The following is a 21,259-nucleotide window of genomic DNA, read 5'->3' as shown; positions in this document are numbered from 1 at the left end:
GCGTATTTTTCTCACTGCCAAAAAGGAAAGTCTTGCCCCTTGTGCTATTAAATCCCACTCCTATTTTCCAGTGCTCTAGAGAGTCAAAGTCATCTGGTCTGGTATTCTGATTCACCTCAGGTTGTATCATCTCTGAATTTCCTTCAGAATCATCATCTCTTGCTGTGTTTCAGCTTGTCTGTGGTGCAACAAGAAAACAAATAGATTGTGGCTTGTTCTGTGGCAGAATCTTGATGATGATTGTTAATGCCAGTAACGCATATGCCATGGAGAAAGACAAAGCATTTGTTAAATGTTTAAAATGAAAGCAAGAATCTGAAAGATGCCAGCCCAGGCAAATGTGAAAATAAAGAAGATATGGAGATACTTGTGGGTATGATCTGAGAAGCTGGATTTGAAGCATTGTGACTTTGGGTTGCATACTTGGATTTCTCTTTTCCTTTCTGGTCATCATCAAAAGTATTAAAGAAAATGGCTAGTAGGAGAAATATCAATGATTTTCTCAACGTGAACTTTACTTTTATTGGAAAATGTAGTTTAATTGATTATGTTGCCTTCAAATATGAAAGTCATTTCTTTGCCTTTCAGGGTGTGGATACAATTCAGGCATATGTTCCTGATGCAGTATGGTATGAGTATGACACGGTAGGTAAATGCAGAGAATACTATGGGGAGATATCCTAAATGGCTATGTGACAGAATAAGATTATCAGCCTTGCTTTGGTGACAGAGACCTACAGTAAAGCCCACGGGAAGGAAAAGGTGTGACGGGATGAAGGGTGGTGGGATGAGTACATGAATCAACGTCTGAAGAAAGGACAGAGAGGTGTTGAATATAGCACAGGAGATGGGAAGACAGAATGAGGGGAAACTTTAACAAAGGCCATATTTGAAATAAAATAAAATACAATTATATTTATACTACACAAGATTCTGCAGCTGTAATTTACTAATCTCATTGCTGCAAATAAGTTTCCTGCTGCTGTGATGTGAAAAAGGACATTGTTCATGTCAGAGTCTCATATTCATGTCAGAGTCCCAACATGAATTGTCTTCTGCATTGCCTGATCCAGAATTAAATAGTGAGCGATGCTGATAGATGACATTAGATTATATTGATATGCAGTTTTTTAATCTTTATGTGCCTGTTGCACATAGATATTGACACAAGCCTTTCTTAAAAGGAAGCATTAAGATGAAACACTATCACTTAAGAAAATGTTCCCATCAGTGAGTAATGCGCCATTCCCATTTTCCTTTACATCACTGTCAATAAGGGGGCAAAAATCTCAGTGAGAAAACAATGGACCAGTATGTACCTGCCAGCAGACAAACTGGGGCTCCATTTGAGAGGAGGATTTATTTACCCTACTCAGCAACCAGCTAACACAACAGTTGCAAGGTATGCTGCAAAAATGAAGGCTTTCATGTTTTTTTTCTTCATGACTGGACTGAGGATTTTCAGGTTACAAATCAGTAGTAGTCCACTGTATGTAGCATTTTGACCTTGAATATGGGAATAACTGATCCACACCTCACTTCCACACCTGTTTACGTTACAGGTTTAGTGACTAATTACAGGTTTATTTGCTAGCATTTTGCAGTCTGGTCATGTATTTTAATACATTTATATGAAAATGAAAAACAATCAATGACTAATCTAAGGCAACTCTCAAAGCATTGCAACACTGTTGTCACATTCTTAACGTGAATATGAGGGATGTATTAAGACTGTTTAGGTAATCGTTATACATATAAGTCAGAAAGCCTCTCTTTCCACAGCCGCAAGAATCCAATGGGACTTATAATTGCCCTGGATGACAACAATGCAGCTTCTGGGGACTTGTTCTGGGATGATGGAGAATCTACAGGTGAGCAGTTATCAATAGTGAAGTAAGGGTGGTTAATTTTACAATATTGATCTGTTCAAGTTTCAGTCTTCCTGCTGAATTCATGGAGCAAGAGTAAAACATTGTGAGTCTTGTAACACAATATTAATACTTGATGATTACTTTTTTACCACTTTTAAGTGGAAAACTCTAACTATTATTCATTTATTTTTTACTTTTTCATGTTTCACTATAGCTTTAAATATGTAAAGGTTTGCCATACTATTGCGGTAACTGTTAAACCGTGCTGTCAAGATTAATATATATTCTGGTATATATCCAAATTAGCTTCAACCGGTACAAGAATGCACATAATTAGTGGTCAACACTAAGAATCAATAGAAGATGAAAAACAGCAACGTTATTAACTCTGTGGAATTATTTCAATTGCTTATGAAAACAGTAGAAATTTTAACTCAAAATTATGGTATTGGAGCCAAAGATTTTTTTTTTTCTGCCATCTGGTTTCCACAGCACACTGGTGCATACGCACGCGAGGAAGCATGTACGGGCTATATTTGTCATGTTGCCAACCTCGCCTTTAGTAAAGCTGCCACAGAACTTGTTTCCCCCTGGGACAGTCACTGTGATTATGCCAGGGCCCGTCAACCTCATCACTTGTGGTGAACTGGCATCGATGTTAATTACCTCACCCGTTTTAGTCTGTCAAACAATTGACAACACACATACCACTTTTGCTTAGGCTAAGATTAAGGTTGCAATTTTTAATTCAACTGAAATAAAGATTAAAACCCCACAACAAAGATACAAGCACAACACAAACCTTTAATATAAGGTTAAATTTATTTTGGCTTTCGGTGAAGTTAATGCTTTTGGAATACGTGCATGCCTAAGGAAAGCAGAGTTCATTCTAGAGCAATGGAAATAACCTTTCCATTATATATCCATAGATATATTTTTCACTTTAATCTTGGGGTGAAGGAAATTTTGAAAAAAGAAGTATCTTGAACTGTGGGATTTTCTGTTGCATTTCTGAGGATTTAGTTATGCATCCTGGTTGTATTTAACTAAAAGGGTTTGGGGTACATAAATCCTTTAGGCTTCTTTTGCAGCCTTTGTCCTTTATTCTATACTTTTCAGAAAATTCAGCAAGCAGTTCAAAGGGTTTTCTGAAATGGTTTTTTGAAGAACTTTTACAAAATACGGAAGCTTTTCCTAAAATGATTTAAGGACTTGTATTTGACAGTTTTTATTGTTTTATTTGCAGCAGACCATAACGTTCAGCACTAAAGACTTTGGTTTATGACGTATGCCAGATAATATTGTTGCATTTCAAGTTGACTCGATCTTCTCTTTTTCATGTCCTACTGTATCCATAGACTGCTGTCAGTGGCCAAAGTGCCAGAGCTCTCTTTAGGTACATTGGAATAAAATGTAGTTTAAAAAATAAGAAAAACTGCAGCAGTAAGAATGTACAGAAAAAAAATTAATTTATAATTCTGAATATTAGGTAGAGAGATCTTGCAGACAGTGATTCATGGAAATATTTTATTCAAAAGATGTCTAATTATGCATACATGTTTTCAGGAGAGATCTGTAGATATTCAGGCGATGGCAGAGATTTTCCCATGTGCATTAATCACTGTCCATCCACAGGTGCTATCTGAATTGGTGCTTTCTTACCTCTGTCTTCTGGTACAACGAATGACCTTCTCTGAGATACTTAACTTGGCCCAGTTTCTCTAGTTTATCCCTCAGTTGCTGGAAGCTACTTTTATCCTTAGTCACAATGTATTTGTTTCCCTTGTTCAGGGCCCGGGGCCCTGACTCAATTTCCATGAAAGCAAGCAACTATTGCGGTCCAAAATTTCATCCCACTTTCCTAATTGCATAGGTACATTATACATTCAACCTGCAGAACTCTTGTTATTTTAACAATACCAATCATATTTCCCAGAAAAACTTTCAAGACTCTACTTTTTTAAATTTTCTAAAAGTTCGGGATGCTTTTAAGAAATAGAGCTGTGATTCAGCTGATTATTGCTGCCATAAATATTGAAGGCCTTGGGTGGTTGCTATAAGTATGGCTGACAGCTATATGTACTCCTTTGTCAAGGCCTAAAATAACGAAGCTATTACTGTACTCACTTCTGTTGAGAAACAAAACAATAAAACATCTTATGATTTTATTTCCTGCCCAAAACTTACAGGTTGCAGTCTTTTCAGGGAAACTGTTTACAATTTTCTTGCAATGATAGTATTTTTCTTTTCATATATGTTAAAAAAATGCCAGACTGATTCAACTTTTGTAATTCTCTTTCCTGGTCGTGTGTTATTGCTTCTTTTATGGTTCTGTGGCAGATATTATTAATATTATTGTAATTTTTGTATGAAGAATGCTTATTTAGGGTGTTATAAAGGATTAACTTTGAGCCATATATCTACATTTAAGAGAAGCTAAGAAGGAATAACTGTCAAATAAAATATCAGTACATTTTAGAAAATGTACAATGAATTTTTGGAAAATTTGATCTCATGGGAGACTGGCCTAAGGAAAAAAGAAAAAGAGAAATTTCAGTTGTTCAAAGAAACATAAATACATATTTGAGATGCTCAGTGCAGTCTTTTAATGCAGTAATTATAATTAGCAATTTATTGGTCTCTAGCTGTGGCACAATCTTGTTTGTAATGCTGTTCTTTTCTGCACTGCAAGTTAACTTCTTTCTTTAACTTTTAGGTACAATTGAGAGTAAAGACTATATTTACTATGAGTTTACAGTTTCCAATGTAAGTATTTTATTTTAAATTATCTTAATTTCATTTTTGATTTTTATCAATAGTATCTTCAAAAGGCATTCTTTTCTCCCTCCTTCTATAATATTTACTGAGAAGCAACATATTTGACAAAGTCAAAGTGAAATAATGTTCAAAATATTGTAATTTAACTGGGATGAAAATATGCTTTTTGTCTTCTCCCAGTTAATATAAATATCTAAAGAACTCTTTCATTTCAACTAACAAAGTTGGCAGCAATGTTTATTGAACAGAACTATAAAGTCTCAGTGACAGTTAAAACTGAGTGAAAAAGAGCATGAATGTAGTGTTTGTAATTCCTGAAGTATTGGAAATTTGAAAAAAAAAAAAAAATCTTTATACACTGTAAAAATATAGCTGAATATTTCCAAAGAGTGAGAAGACCACCTATGCCTTGCGTGAACCCACAGAATTTACTTCATGATTAAGTTATAGTTTTTAATTTTTTTTTAAACTGAAACTGCCTTGGCAGGTTTAATTTATGGCAGAGTGAAGTCCAGGTAGTGTTTCTATTTAGTATTGACCAGAGATACCATATGACAAGGATTCCAAATAATATAACATTTTTAATATAATAATAACATCTGCTAAAGGTGTTCATTCCCTTGCATGGTGAAACAGCAGGGCAGCAACAGAGAGAATGCGTAGGTTCACAGACGTGAAAACAAAGGAATAAAAAGTGGAAGCACATATATTAGTTATTTTTTTTAATCATATGTAATCATATAAACATTTGTAGATAAGAAATCTCAGTAACTATTGGAGTTTGAAACTTTTGCAGCCAAATCATTAGTTGTCTGTAATGGTGTTGAATTAAAAATTCATATATACTTTCATGTGGCGAGTAATAAGGAAGTTATACACTGGCATATGTGACAGCCATAGTACAAGTCCACTGTTAGGACTCAACCTAGTAATAAGTAATGCAGTTGAATAGGAACCTAGTACTTTTATATCAGGAAAAGTGAATATGAACATTCACTTGTTAGAATCTGGCAAGATCAGAGTCAAGTAGAGGTTACCTGCCCTGTCAAAGACACTTGTCAGCCTTTTCTTATTTTCAAAACAAGCAAACAAAGGAAGCTGAAACACAACTATGAAGCATATTATATACATGGTAGAAAAGCATTACTGCGATAACAACAAGAAGGGAAATAATTAATATGTTAGGAAAAAGGTATTGGCTTACTTTACGCTAGAGTATGAAGATCTAATTAGAAAATATTGTTAAATCAGGATGATTTTTTGCAGATTTTTTTGGTAAGAATATGATCACCATATTATTTTTCAGAATGTTCTACAAATGACTGCTATAAACAGCAATTATGCTGATCCAAACAACTTGAAATTTCAAGAAATCAAGATATTGGGAGCACTCCAGGAAATAACAACAGTTACTGTATCTCAGAACAATGTTGTGGAAAACTCTCCGCATAATATCACCTATTATCCTTTAGAAAAGGTAAAACAATAACAAGAAAATTGGAAGTAACTCTCTTTGAATTGCATCATCTTTATTTTATACATTGCAAAAGACAGTACTCAGTACTAATGTTGTTTCAACAGAATACATTATGTATTTTATTACAGAACAAAAGCACAATTGCATTCAACTCAGCTGCGTAGAAAGTGTATGTAAGTCTTGTTCTCAGACTCTCAGTGCAACAGAAACTTTAGTTATGTAGTTATTCATATAGCAACATTTGTTTTTAAGAGGAGGAATAGCTTTGTGATTTTGTTTGATATTGGCAGAGGGTAACAATTACTTATGTTTTAGATGAAACATATACAGGGATGCAGCAACACGGTGCATTTATGAGCAAAGCAGGGGAAGCTTTCATGGAAGTGCTTTCCCACACTAAGGATAGTGTTGACATTGCTTTGAACTTGCCTTGTACACCGTCTTTAATTATTACAAGCACCTTAGTTAACTGTTATGTTATCTCAGTTACTGAATCAAAATAAAAATATTTTAACTTTTTCTTACCTCTTGTATTCATGTTTCAAAATGTGAAGGAGCTGTGCCCTTATCTTTATTCCTGTTTGCTTCAAAGGAAGCTATGGCATTGACTAAATTTTTTTAGAGTCTAGTCTTAATATTTTAGATTTTATCTACAAGAATATCAGTTGTGTGTATTTGTAAAAGTGAGACTATATCAAATGTTACAGGATAGGGTTTTTTTGTGAGTTGTCGTGTAACAAAATAGATTGTTCCTGAAGATCAGCATCTCTGCTGACTGAAGGAAAGATGGATGTAATGTGGAATTTCATAACTGTTTATTGTTTAATATATATAGGTTGCTCATATAACAGGACTTCAGCTTGAACTGGGAAAGTCTTACACGGTAAAATGGACTCAACAACTGAGTGTCAATGAAAGGTTTAATTGTTATCCTGGTCCCAATCCAACACCAGAAAAATGTGAACAACTTGGCTGTATCTGGGAAGTAAGCAAAAATTTTCGGTAAACTAATGAGGCAGAAATGTTTTCAGAACCATAGCTTTCTCTTTATAGTTGTTACAGTGGAAAAAGTAGTCTGGCAGATCGTTACAGATTTGTCAGATTTAAATAAAATGGGGACACAGACATCAGCTGGCCTGTACTAGCAGATTTTATCTACCTCACTAAAACTGAAGTAGTTGGCAGCTTTGTAAGCTCTTCCAAAGCATATCAGAAATTGAGGGAAAATGTGGTATTTTTTTCAAAGATGGAAAGAAATAATATTAGAATTATGAAAAAATAGAGCAGCATCTTCAGCTGCCTCTTCTGCTTCACTGGCACCATGGCCTGCAAGGCTTGTCCCCTTTGTCTCGCCTTAATAGTCACCAAAGCACTTCTTAAAGTCAAACTGATTCTTCTGGACCTCTGCTTGAGAAGAAATCCTTGAATCCCCCAGAATTTTTGATTCTCATGTGAATCATAATTGTTTATACTGATGTTGAGGAGCTATTTCCAACTCATAATCCCTGGCACGCAGGTCTTTACCACAGTTTTATTTAGTACAATCCCATAGCTTGAAACATACGGGAGGAGTGTGCCTTGGCAGAGTTGAACTTCAGAGGGTCCCTCCAACTAAACGACTCCCTGCTCCTCTAAGTCTAAATATTACAGCTTGGACACATACCCTAGGCGTGAAGACCAAAATCCTCTGCTAGCTACTCTTGAAACAGCAACAGCTGAAGTGGCTGCTGGACTGTCCTGATTTTGTTGCACTAATAGACATATTTTTTGCCATTTTGGACACTTGAAAATGACTTTTCATGTGAAATTGAGCTCTGTTCCTGTTATGGCCTGGGTATGTTTTGATCACTTGCTCAAGTTGAAAGGTGCTTTGGTTTTGTTGATGACAGACGAATAAATATTCACTAGCAATTAAGACGTGTGAAGCAGGTATAGTTTTGTTTGAACAACAAGGCAGGATTGATGGTAAGTATCCAGAGGTGGAAGGCTAATGCATTAACCTACATCAGCTCATCTAACCTCAGAATACCTAGTCTGAGTGTTTATGTTCCACTGTAGCAGGAAACTGAAAGTAATTTTGATCTTGCTGTCAGGAGTTCTTAGATAAATAGGATGTAATTCTCAGTGGATATTTTAAGGATAATTTGTGTGAATAAAGCCAATGGAAAGGTCTCATCTGATGTTGCCTGAATATCTAATGGGTTTTGGGCACATCCTCTTGAAGGCAGCCAGACACCAGAGAGCAATGGGATTAAAAGGGAGGAAGCTTTTGGAATTGCAACAGGCCAAACCTAAACCATGTTGTGGGATTGAGCTGAAGATCACAGATATAGGGAAATTAAATCCACCTTAATTGTATGAGGATTCAGTTTCCTGACTGAACTATTTATACAGCCTTCACTGGATTGTTTGATTATATCTGATTATTTGTAGAGACCAATGGGTTATGTATTACTTTATTATTAAATAGTTGCATTAAGTTCTTTCCCAAATTCTACATTTGTCTGATATGTGATAAAAATGGGAGTTTTGGATTACATGCTAATATCTAAACAAATACAGCAAGCCAGTGTAGCTCACTAACCCGTGATTTATTTCTGTTTGCAGCAGGTAACATCAAACTTGGATATTCCACCCTGCTATTACAGATCCAACAATGCTTACTCTGTAGACAAAGTAGAATACACCTCATCAGGTCTTACAGCCAACCTCACCTTAAACAGTGCAAAGACCAGAGATAATGGGAATTTCACTACACCAATTAGCACATTATGTTTGGAGGTGAAATATCATCTCAACCACATGCTGCAATTCAAGGTAATGTTGTTCCAGAATTTCTATGAATACGCAATGCCCCATTGTTAAAAATAGTCTTATTTATGGAAATTATAAGGGCTTTCTATAGTCAATTTTATATTACACAGACAGTAGCACCCTCGCTTAAATATGTTGATCCTAACAAATTAGTTGTTATTGCTCTTAGCTTGCATCTTTTTTTGTCCTAGAATTTTGTACTTGGTTTTACAATGAAATTGTATGAATCAAAGGTATAGTGTCAATATATATGTTTACTGTACACCTGAAAATCTGGAACTGAAAACATACTATTGATATACAGGTGAATTTATCTATAAGCATTATTGTGACTGTACAGTTTATTTTTACAGGAATCATTCTATTTCTATTTTAAATTTTTTAATACATCATTGTTTAGACTATAACTTATTACTGTGCATTTAATAATACTGAAATAAGTGTGATGCCTTAGAATGGTCAGGCATGAAAAACTAGCTTATTTCACGTTTCAGAATACAGAAAACTTTAAAAACAATCTCTTAAAGTTGACTAAAAGATGAATCAGAAAGATATTTACCATACATATATATATATATACACACACACCCCTATATTTTAAATATAAGTATATACTTTAAATTCATATAAATAATCAGACAAGCCATTCCTGATGCAAAGTAAATCCTTAAGGTTTTGTTATTGTTTTGTTTTGTTTTTTTCCCCAAACCAAACACCAGGAAAGAAATGGTTGAAGAATACATGTTGAAAGAAAATACTAAATTCAGCAAGTGGTTTCAACAATTTTCTGTCACATTCAGATTTCTATCACTGTAGGTAAGATTTCAAACAACTCATCCATTGAAATTAATTGATTTTTACTTCATAGATTTATGATTATCAAAACGCACGATATGAGGTTCCAGTACCACTGAATCTCCCGAGCTCCCCAATGAGCACAAACAATGAACGACTATATGAAGTATCAGTTCAGAAAAAACCATTTGGTATACAAATTCGGCGCAAAAGCACAGGAACAGTCATGTAAGCCATAATAATTTTATTTCACTTGGTTTTGTTAGCTGTTTTCAAGCCAAACCATTTTCTTGGGTACTTTGTTTTAATTACCTTAAGATTGTCTTTTCTATCCTTCCCATTAAATGGCTCTGTCTGCCAAATGTCAGGTGCTGCTCTAGAGGAGATGGCTTCACCATTGCATTGTATGAGACCGTTGACCAGGGGAGAAGATGGAGAAGCTTCCCTGAGCAGTATCCTAGGGCTTTTTGTAATTAATTAAGGTTTCTCCCCTGTCACTTCATAGTCTGACACTTGCTGAAAGTCCTCTACAACATGTTGAAGTGTAGGACGTAGACAACTCCAAAGGCCATTTCTTGTGTAGTTTCCAAGTCTCTGGGAGGCACAGTGACTTTCTACGCTTCCTAAAATTTTCCTTAGGTGTCCACAGCACTGATCATTAAGGATTGCTTATTTGGTTTGGCTTTAGGGAATGGCTGGGAAAAGAAAATAGAAGTAGTGTTTCAGCTAACTTGCAGATGGATCTTGGTAACACGATGGCTAATAAGTCTGACAGGAGCTTCATTCCTTTCCTTGATTAAGCTTAAGTCAAAGCTAGAAAACAGAAAACAGTGTTGTTAGCAGAGGCATGTTATGTTTTTTATTCAAAACCCCCCATATTTACGTAATTTTTTAAAGTACTAAAACTTAATTGCAAGCTGAGTTCCTTTTTGCCAACCAGATTAATAATTCAAACTACAATTCTGCCTCCTGGAACAATGTAATTCTTTGGCAGAGCACCATCAGGTTGCAGTTTGGTCTCTGACTGTAAAGATGATCATTTACAACAAATGAAACCTATGAATACAATTTCAGTGTAATCTGCACAAAAAGTCCAGTGAACTGTAAAAAGTGCCTTATTTACTCTATTCCATGTGGCACCAAGGATCAGTCTGGGAGGAAAATGTGTTTCAGGAGAACATGATCATGTTTTCTCACTAAATTGCAAAAATATGATGCAACTTGCCTCGCATTATGCCTATGCATAATATATATCTCCCTCAGAGACACAGAGGACTTTGTGTCTGTAAACTGTGTATCTTAGACATCCTTATTTCATGAGCTTTAAGTTTTCTCAATAACCATAACAGTTTTATTCCACCTTTACTGAAGAGTGAGATTTTCAGAGAAAAAGAGTAGTCTAAAAAAAATTGTTTGCCAGCTAAACACATCACTGAAGATGCTATATTCTTGTTTTTATTTTCCTGCTTCCATTTCAGCTGGGATTCGCAGCTGCCCACCTTCACGTTCAGCGACATGTTCATTCAGATTGCTACCCGCCTAGCATCCCAGTATATATATGGATTTGGAGAAACTGAGCACACCACGTTTCGACGTAACATGAGCTGGCACACCTGGGGAATGTTCACAAGGGACCAGCCTCCTACTGTAAGTAGAATCAAATGTGGCTTTTAGACTGATGAGCTTCATGTGTGGAGGTGTTCAGCTGGACTTTAGAGACCAGTGGATGTCTGCAGGTACTGGACACACCTATAGGATTTATCATATGTATCATGCTTTATAATCTAGGTGGTGTGTCAGTGACAATGATCTTCTCTAATGGTATTTGTGACCAGCAAGACCAATGTGTGAAGCTCAGACCCTGAGTCAGATGTGGGAAAACAACAAATTGTTTGAGTAAAAGAAAGATAACAGAATGTCACCAGCATCTCCTGATCATATAGACACCTGCTACTGTTTGAAAAGAAGAGAAAGTTTTGTCCTGGGGAAGCATTTTCTCATTATCAAGTTTCAAAGACATTAATAGCTTTGCTTTCCTTCCTGTCTGGTAAGTCTGAGCAAGACTGACTCAGATAGTGAAGATGGAAGGGATCTTCTGTAGGTATCTTTAGTAGGCATATAGGGTTTAAGTGTATAATTTTGTAGTTTAATTGCTATATGTTTGGCAGGTTTGTGTCACCTCCTATTAAATTTATTAAGAAATGTAAGTAAGTGAATGCTTGCCATGTTTCCTCAGTAAAATGTATTTTATTTTGTTTGCAGTACAAGTTGAATTCCTATGGCTATCAGCCATTCTACATGGCTCTTGAAGAAGATGGCAATGCCCATGGAGTTCTTTTGCTTAACAGCAACGCGATGGGTAAGAAAACCTTCACTTTATTTTCTCAATGTGTTTTATTCTTGTAGTCAGTATTCTGAAATAGTGGTGAATCCAGATTTCCTTTTCTCATTTCACTTCCTCCATTTCCAGATGTGACATTCCAACCAACCCCTGCCCTGATATACCGCACCACTGGAGGAATTCTTGACTTCTACATGGTTTTGGGCCCAACACCAGAACTCGTTGTTCAGGAGTACACTGCAGTAGGATTCTTCCTCTGTTACAGACTAATGCTGGGTTTTGGTTTGTTGGTTTGTTTTGTTTTCACCTACTCACCACAAATATTCTTTTTTATTTCTAGATGATTGGACGACCGGTAATGCCACCCTACTGGTCTTTGGGATTCCAGTTGTGCCGCTATGGATACAGGAATGACTCTGAAATAGCCCAGCTGGTGGAGGGAATGAAGGCAGCTGGGATTCCCTATGTACGCTGGTAACATTTAACATCTGAGCTCATGCCTGAACTTTTGGCTTCATAGTATTAACTAAGACCATTTAAACACAATATCAAAAGCCAACCAAAATAACCACCACCATGGTAGAGTAGAGCAGACTATGTTTTATGCCAGGGCTGAACATCTCTGCACATCCTGGGCCATGTTAAATGCAGACCTTAGGCTGCTTTGTTTTCTTTATCATTCATACCAAAGCAGCACCCAGATATGTTAGTCAGTTATGAGCTCGCACCATACTCCTCTGAACCAACAAAAAAATCAGGAAAGAAAAAAAAATCAGGAAAAAAATCAGGAAAGAAAAGGAAGCAGGATTATTTCAATGGTATATTCTCTGTGTCAAGTCAGCTTTGATTGGACATAGGTTGTTACTGGGAAAGTTGGAATAGCACATAGATCTAACAAAATTATACTGTAAATTGAATTTCACTTGATTTTAAATGTGATGAGCATCATTATTTCAATACAGTACAGCTGTTTTTACTGTTTCCTTATAGATATGTTAACATACATGCAGTTTTTGTGTACATACATGTATGTACAAATCCAGGACTTTCTTTCCTTACCATGAATTAATTTCTACTCTCAGCCTAGGTGCAGTAGTGAAAGGTTTATTTTTGTATTAGACTTGCTGATAGGTTGTGTAATATTCATTTAATAGCCTTAGCTTAAAGTTACAGCTGCTTCCAATTTTACAGTTCAGAAGTTCAGTAGTTTACTCATTTTGGCAGATTTTCAATAAATACGTATTTGGCAAAAAAAGAAGAGAAATCATTTTATATTAATTGTTTTTGTGAACTACAGGATGTCCAATATGCAGATATTGACCATATGGAAAGGCAACTGGACTTCACCATTGGCACACGCTTTGCTGGATTACCAGCTCTGATTAACAGAATAAAAGAAGAAGGAATGAGGTTTATCATTATCCTGGTCAGTTTTAAATACTGCTTAAAAATTTCATTATATCATTACAGAATGCAGAATATATTCAACAGTATCTTTAAACTTGTTTTTTGACTGTAAGGGTAAAAGTGTTTTTAATTGTAGGATCCAGCCATCTCTGGAAATGAAACCAATTATCTTACTTTCTCAAGAGGTGTGCAGGATGATGTCTTCATAAAATGGCCCAATACCAATGACATTATATATTCCAAGGTACCGTTCTTAAAAAGTTGATGACAGTAGAGGCACGTTGTATCCAAGTGAACCACATGTCAGCCTAGACTTCAGTGCTTTTTTCCGTAGGGGAAAAGTCTGCTAATGGCATATTCATGCCTGGCTGTAAATGACACATTGAATAAATATTACAAACTGAATTCTCTTCAGTTAGTGTTGTCATTTACATAGGTATCGGGGAAGAATGGTTATATCTATCTGGTGCTGATGCTCAGGTTATATTCAGTGTGGTTTGATTATTTTAAAATGATCTTTGTCTTATTAGGTCTGGCCATTTCTTCCCAATGTACAAGTCGATGAATCACTGCCTGAGCAAACCCAAATTCAGGTAAATAATATGGTTTGGAGTCAAATATAGAGAGAGCAGAACATAAATTAAGGAAAATAACAGCAAACTTGTTGATAAATCTTGTGGGAGGAATAAGGTGCAGAAACTGTCTAGGCTTCCTGACAGAGCAAAATAGGAGTTTTTTGGTTGGTTGGTTGATTGGTTGGTTTGTTTGTTTTTTAACAAATTCCGACATTTTAACAATAGGCTGCTTTCAATCCTGTATCTGGTTTGTTTTCCTACTGATTTTACAGATCTATGGAGCACATGCTGCTTTCCCAGACTTCTTCCGCAACTCCACAGTAAGGTGGTGGAAGAGGGAAATCCTGGAGTTCTACAACAATCCCACCAACCCCTCGAGAAGCATCAAGTTTGATGGCCTGTGGATTGTAAGTGTAGAAATGCATTTAATTCTGGGTTTTGGTTTTTTTTTTTTTTTTTTTTTTTTTGTCTCTGCCAGACACTAGCAGAGGGGGGCCACATTTCACAGCATAGGTACTGCTGTTGAAGCTCTGAGGGTACCTGGTGTTAAATTGCCATTAAATAAAATAAAAAAAAAACAGTCCGGAGGGAAACAAGCAGAGCTCTTGGCAGAACCTGAGCCCCAGCCAAAGGCAGCACTTTGGCCCTGGGTTGTACACTTGCACTGCCTCGGTGTGTCGTGACTTTCTTCCTCCACTATGACACAGTTTGCCCAGGGGAAACAGAGGCCAGCCTCACTGTTCTTCCCTTGAAACACTCTGGTTGCCTGTGCCTGGACTGTGCCACTTGTGAACGTGTCAAGGAAACATGGAACAGCAGACTGAGTCCTGAGGACTTCTCCAGTGCTGCTTGTTTGTAATTTAGAATTTAGTGTGGTTTGTAGGGTTGAAGCAAGTACAGGTTTTTCTCTATGATTTTAGGACATGAATGAACCGGCAGCTTTTCTGAATGGTGCCATTGACGGCTGTAGAAATGACCTCCTAAATATGCCACCATATATACCTCGTAAGTCTGATCACTCCTTAAAACAGTTTTAGGTCACTTTGGTTACTACGTAATTTCTTACATGGTATATATATGTGGTGTAAATGCCTAAAGTTAGGTATATAAAACCACAACTCCTAAACGAAAGTGGCCCTTTATTTCTGAGATTATGGGCACGTGTCAAGCCTGTCTGCTTCAGTGGGAGCAGTAACTGCATGGAACTTTTTAAAAATAGTTTTCATCTACTTGCCTAGATATGGATTTTGATACCTATTTTATATATAGGTGTGGTCTACCTTTAGGCACTGTAGAGAATGTAGTTCTCTGTTTTATGGTTTTCTCAGATGAATAAGCACTTAATTAAAAATTTAGAAAATAACCTTGTGTCTCATAACCATTTATCTATTCAGTAAAATACTTGAAATACCTTTCCTTTCTTAGCTTGTCTTTCCTTAAGTACTGGTATAAAGTAGTACTAAATAATAATTTTTTTATTAATGGTTTATTAGCATACTCTTTGCTTGCTGTTGTCAGTTATTCATAGTTTCTCAGGAACTGTCAGGAAGTTAATATTCAGACGCAGATCATACCCCCCCCACACACCCATTTTTCTGTTTATATGGATGATATGAGAGTGTTTACAAGATTTGCAATATCTTCTCAATTTGCATATACTCTGTTTACACTTTGAGACTCTTAAATAAGAGCATCTGTAAATAAGCTATTAAAACACAGATGCTTACAAAGAAATATTAGAAATATTCAGTTTTGGAAATGTTATTTTTATAATTATGAATAAATAAATGGCAGTATGCATGTCTGAAAGAGACTGAATACCTATAAGATTATGAATATTAAGGAAAAGTAACTCAAATAATTATTGAATGTTCACTATTAAAAAAAAAATAAATATTTTTGTTCACTTTTCATTAGATTTGGGATACCGGTTAGATGGATTAACTGTCAAAACTCCATGCATGGAAGGTCAACAATATCTTCCAGATGGTACCCCAGTTAGACACTATGATGTCCACAGCCTTTACGGATGGTCACAGACAAAACCTACCCTAGAGTAAGTGAAGTTTGCATCTGTCCTTGTTATCTCCAAATGTTACAAATGAATATTCTGTGTCTATATTCTTACAGCGAAAACTTTCATAAGTTTCTTGAACGTGCCTGAGAAGCCTTTCTTTTCATTTATCTACTATTCTTCGATTCATCTAGAAGCAGAGTTTGATGTTCCATGTCTGAGCAGCAGTGCTGTAGCTCTGGCAGTTGGTTTTATTTCAGTCCCGTTACTGATCAGCGCAGGGATCTCGCCCGTGGTGCAGGCCGGGTGGTATGAACCTGAGCTGCTGGAAGGGACGTGCAGGAGAAGGTGAGGTGGGTCTGTGCAGGGCTGAGCTGAAGCTGCTCTTCCATGGTTTCGTGGCAGTAAATACCTTCTGCAGTTGGAGCCAGCTAGAAGAAAAAAACCTCACCCACTCGAGCATGGCAGCAGCTGAAGCTGCATCCCTGACTGTCTCAGGACAAGCAGGCAAAGTCTTTATTTAGAGTTTAGCAGCTTTAAAATCACTGACCCTGAGCAGACACAATTTTCAAGGTGTGTTTTAAAGAGAGTTTGTCCGAGTCTGCTGTTAAAGAAACTCATTGCTCACCTAGCTGGGGAGCAATTCTTTTTGTACCAGTCCTGAAGACTTCATCCATATAAACTTTATGTTGTGCAAGCTTAATTGCTGACCCGTATTATGAAATAAGATGGCCACGGTGCTATTTCTCTTCTAGTTTAATTTGGATGCAATTACTCACATTGAGCGTTTCCTTGTCCCGATGCATTCGAACACAACATGTTGCCTTTTCAGCAGAGATTTCTATGACGAGGCAGCCACCGAGGCCATCGCGGGGCGATGCTCTGCATTGCAAACGAGAGCATCAACCCAGAGACACCGCTCGGGTACTCGTTGGCAAGGCAGGATGGAGAACAGGTCTGATCAGCTGTCGGGAACAGTAATTGCTCAATGATGGTCTCACATCATCACTGTAATTAAAATACAAACCACTTTTTAGTTTCTAGATTTTGCTCGGATAGCCTGGCTTATTCCCAGGGTTGATACTCTTTTTGCTGTACATCCAGTGAGGACAAATGAATCTAGTTTTTTAACAATGTTAATTTAAGAAGGACTCGATTATGTCCTCTCCTGAAAGCAAATGGAGTCATAGTGAAAAGGGGAAACAGTGAATTTTAAAACGCAAACTGTGTGCATAAGGCTTTACCGTTAAGAATTTATTTTGCCAGTTCCAAGGCAAACGTCGTTATCTGTTCCTTTCTGAATAGTATCCCAGCCTGCTTTAGATAACGTCTGATCTGATGATAATGTATCTGTGCTGTTTCATTTCCAATTCAATGAATAAGCAAGGAACGGTGTTTCTTTGTAGGTCTTAACGACCTTAAAGCCCTTGGTAACTTTGATATTCCCATAAAGAAAGAAAATATCAAGGCTGCTGGAATTTTTGACGGAGTGGATGTTATGCTTGGCAGCGTGCCATTGCAGAGCTGCCAGTCAAGGCAGGAGTGAAATTGCTGACAGGGCAGGAAGGAATGTCTGGTACCTCTGCTGTCAGCTGGATCACGTGCAATTGGGGCACTGTAAGTAGACAATAATTTGACACTAAGAGGAGCATTGCCATCTTTTCTGTGTAATAAGTATGAACTGACATGTAGTGAAATGTACCTCTCAGAACAGAAGGAAATAATAACAGAAATGACTACAACAAATTACACAGCTTATACAGGTATTTTAACACTTGAAGTTTACAGGAAAAATGTGAGTTTAAAAATATATCTATGTATCTATCTCTGCTTCCAATATATTATTTGGTACTAACTGAAGGGATACTTGTGCAACTAAGGATATGTTGTAATAACAATTTATTTTATTTCTAAACCATCCAAACAGGCAGATCATTTGCACACAGAACTCACGGAAGCCTCTAACTTAAAAGTGAACAGCAATTCTTTACGTAACCTGATGTAATTTTGGTTCTCCATCCATTAGACAGAGGGAGCTTCTGCTTATTGACTTAGTGATGTCTTTTTGTAATGAGGCTCTTGCATAAACTCAAAAGTTAGAACCCTTACTAGTCTGCAAAACACTTGTGCTGAGCTCCTCCTTGAGTAGTTCTACAGGTGACATCCACTTTCTTTATATTTGAAATTTTAGCAGCAATTTCCAAAGCATTGCTGAAGTAGGGTAGACCAAGGAGAGTCTGAAAATGTTTGATAGTATGTTACAAAGAAATAAAAGATACTAGAAAACTTACTGTTTGTCTTGGAAGAAATAATTACAGCACATTAGTCTAGTTTAATTACTACGGTAATTTAAGTGACTTGTGTATTTTTGCTGTAATTATAGTGTCACTAAAGCTGCAAATCCTGTAGAAAAATAAATAAATAGTGCCTTATTGAAGCAGCTGTTTAGGCAATTATTGTGGAGCTAACATTGGAGAGCAGTGCGATTTAATCAGTGAAGGTTTCTAACTAGTATTGTGGCTCAGTATCTCGCTGTAATGACTCTCAGTACGTGTGCACGGCTGCAAAGGAATTGTTCGAAGAGAGTGGAGCAGTAATGCGTCCATGGCAGTCCCATAGCACAGACCAGCAGCATGTGCTGCAGAGAAGGCTTTTTTGATATCCTTGCTGGAGGAACTGGGCAGCATGAATTCATCTGAAATCAACAATAGTTTTTTTTTTTTCCCTCAAATTTACTTGTTTGCCTTGGCCATTGCCACAAAGTAACTGCAAAGGCTTTATTTAAGAAAATTTTTTTTTTTTTTTTTTTTTCAATTACTTGAAGAATGGGGTTAATTGGTGAATCGGTTCTCCATCCAGCTCAGTCAGACCTACACCTCTGGGGCCTCAGGAGCTCTTCTCCTGAGTCATTGACAGCTGTAGTCTCCCCTCCCAGTGGTAGTGATCCTGAGCAAGGCTGTACAGTTTTAGTGCCAGATCATCCTGAAAAGTCCATGACAGTCCTGGTCTAGTGCTAGCTGTTTCCTTCTATAACCCAAACACAAGAGCCTGGATGTTTCCTGAACTGTAGGTTTTTGCTTTTCATTTTGGAAAGAGAAATAAGTCCCACCATTCTCAAAAGGTTACTAACATCTGGTTGAAAACTTTTCTGTTTATGAGGAAGCAAAATGTGATCAGATTGAGAGGTCAGTTAATGCCAAGGTAGTCACACGCATTGGTAGTCCCTCCATAGCTGTAAGGCCTGTTCCCTGCCCTGAGCAGAAAACAGCTGGTTTAATATGTTTGCTTCTAGACAAATCCATGTTGGTGGTTTCATATTGCTATAAATACATCTAGGTGTTTCTGAAGCGACTACATATCCATGACTTATATTTTTGTTCTAATAATGTTTCTTCTACTGGAGTTATACTGGAAGGTCCAACATTCCTGGGACCTCTGTTTTGCTTCTTATGATCTTTTTGGCATGAGTTTTACTGAAGTAAAATGAGTTTTACCATTTTTACAAGTTTTCAGATACTTTAAGAAAGGAATATTGTGCCCTGGAATACACTGCGGATCCCTTAGAAAATGTGCAAATTTGGTACATTCATATTCTCCCAATCAGTAATTAGCCTGAGGTGGAAATCTGTATGTGAGCACCTCCTTGTTTCCACTTCTCTTTCCACTACAGGTTGGCTGACACTGCCGAGTTTCTGTGAATGTGTGAATCATAGTGAATTGCCATAAAAAACACATCTGGATTGGATGTATGCATATTCACGCATACGACAATGTTGCCCTTTGCTATGAAAATATAAGCCCTTACATTCATTTTCAGAGGATCTTTATGTAATAAATTCTCATGTAATTTGTTTTTTTGTCTATTTTCAATGTCAGCGGTTTGCAGAATGCCACCAAGGAGCGTGGGATCGTTATCACTCGTTCCACATATCCCAGCAGTGGAAGATGGGCAGGCCACTGGCTTGGTGATAACACTGCAGCTTGGGATCAGCTAGCTAAATCTGTTATTGGTATGTAGAAGGAAAAGAATTGAAGTATTAAACCTAGTGTGCAGTTATTTATTTTCCTTCATCTACTTACTTTCAGCATTCATGTGATTTTAGATGAAATAAGCACTTTAGGCCAGTAACCAGAATTTGCGGTCAATTCTTTTTTCACTACTACTTTGCTTCTGTACCAGGTGCTGGGAGCTCTTTTATTCCCTTCAGACCATCCATCTTCATGCCTTGTGTCCTGCCATTCATTTTATTTTTTTCTTTGCTCCTGACCAGCCAGCTCCCATCCCTTTCTCTGACACATTAGAGAAAAAATGGGTTTGTGTGTGTTGATTGTTTTTCCTTTTTTTTTTTTTTTTCCCCCTCTCATTCAGCATTATAATATGTATTATCTATATAACCATTAGCATTAGAAAAGGGGAAAAAAAACTACCAGCTACTAATGCTGAATTATTTTTCCTTTCAGGTATGATGGAGTTCAGTCTCTTTGGAATATCTTATGTAAGCTAATGAGTTATTACTTTACATTTAATTACCTTGATGCTGCACATGATTTTATGGTATTCCAATCGGATCTTTTGTAAACTCTCAGACAGGAGCTGATATCTGTGGCTTCTTCAAAGACTCAGAGTATGAGCTGTGTCTTCGCTGGATGCAGCTGGGAGCATTTTACCCATATTCTAGAAATCACAATCAGAAAGGAACAAGGGTGAGTCACAGGTTTTTCACAGTTAATGGCTGGGCCTTTGCAACACACCCGTAGAGAGCAGCCAGGATATTGCATGAGCTGGCCTGGCTCAAAATAAAAGTACATTGCAAACAAAATGGACAAGAAAAGAACACGGTTGGCTCTTTATCAAGCAGCAACTGTCTTTATTTATACGCTAGCTCTGCTGTAAGCCTCCCCCTCGCCTGGGAGGTTTTGTGCCCACGGAAGGGATGCTCTGACATTTGGGCCACTTGAAGGAAACATATTCTAAGTTTGCTTTGACTGAATCAAACTCCTACATATTTTTCCTTGTGTGTGCCATTTTTACTTAAACACACTATACCAGCAAGACTAAAATAGAGCGCTTTTATGGCAAGCACACTTAAAGGAGCAAAACTGACCTTGGCACTCTCAGCCCTAATTGTCCATAATTATCCAACAAATGAGAAAATGGAGCGGAGTAATAAGATTCTGGAGTAAGGC

General features: G+C 37.0%; 1 protein-coding gene across 1 annotated transcript in view; it reads left to right on the top strand.

Moving 5' to 3' along the window:
• SI (sucrase-isomaltase) overlaps positions 1-21,259 on the top strand; it is a 52,162-nt gene that overhangs the window by 22,427 nt on the left and 8,476 nt on the right. The window contains exons 19-39 of the mRNA XM_042796542.1: positions 589-645; positions 1,278-1,402; positions 1,783-1,871; positions 4,588-4,637; positions 5,956-6,126; positions 6,962-7,111; positions 8,737-8,943; positions 9,809-9,963; positions 11,214-11,382; positions 11,998-12,094; positions 12,206-12,318; positions 12,417-12,542; positions 13,374-13,502; positions 13,620-13,727; positions 14,014-14,076; positions 14,331-14,465; positions 14,979-15,063; positions 15,976-16,114; positions 19,949-20,082; positions 20,534-20,568; positions 20,660-20,776. Of these exons, the coding sequence (XP_042652476.1) occupies positions 589-645; positions 1,278-1,402; positions 1,783-1,871; positions 4,588-4,637; positions 5,956-6,126; positions 6,962-7,111; positions 8,737-8,943; positions 9,809-9,963; positions 11,214-11,382; positions 11,998-12,094; positions 12,206-12,318; positions 12,417-12,542; positions 13,374-13,502; positions 13,620-13,727; positions 14,014-14,076; positions 14,331-14,465; positions 14,979-15,063; positions 15,976-16,114; positions 19,949-20,082; positions 20,534-20,568; positions 20,660-20,776 (2,454 nt within the window). The remainder of the gene's footprint in view (positions 1-588; positions 646-1,277; positions 1,403-1,782; positions 1,872-4,587; positions 4,638-5,955; positions 6,127-6,961; positions 7,112-8,736; positions 8,944-9,808; positions 9,964-11,213; positions 11,383-11,997; positions 12,095-12,205; positions 12,319-12,416; positions 12,543-13,373; positions 13,503-13,619; positions 13,728-14,013; positions 14,077-14,330; positions 14,466-14,978; positions 15,064-15,975; positions 16,115-19,948; positions 20,083-20,533; positions 20,569-20,659; positions 20,777-21,259) is intronic.

This window comes from Tyto alba, unplaced genomic scaffold (genome assembly GCF_018691265.1).
Source record: "Tyto alba isolate M040663 unplaced genomic scaffold, T.alba_DEE_v4.0 Super-Scaffold_10, whole genome shotgun sequence".
NCBI classification, from domain to species: Eukaryota; Metazoa; Chordata; class Aves; order Strigiformes; family Tytonidae; genus Tyto; species Tyto alba.
The sequence above is the reverse complement of the archived record's forward strand: the minus strand, read 5'-3'. Positions and strand labels throughout refer to the sequence as shown.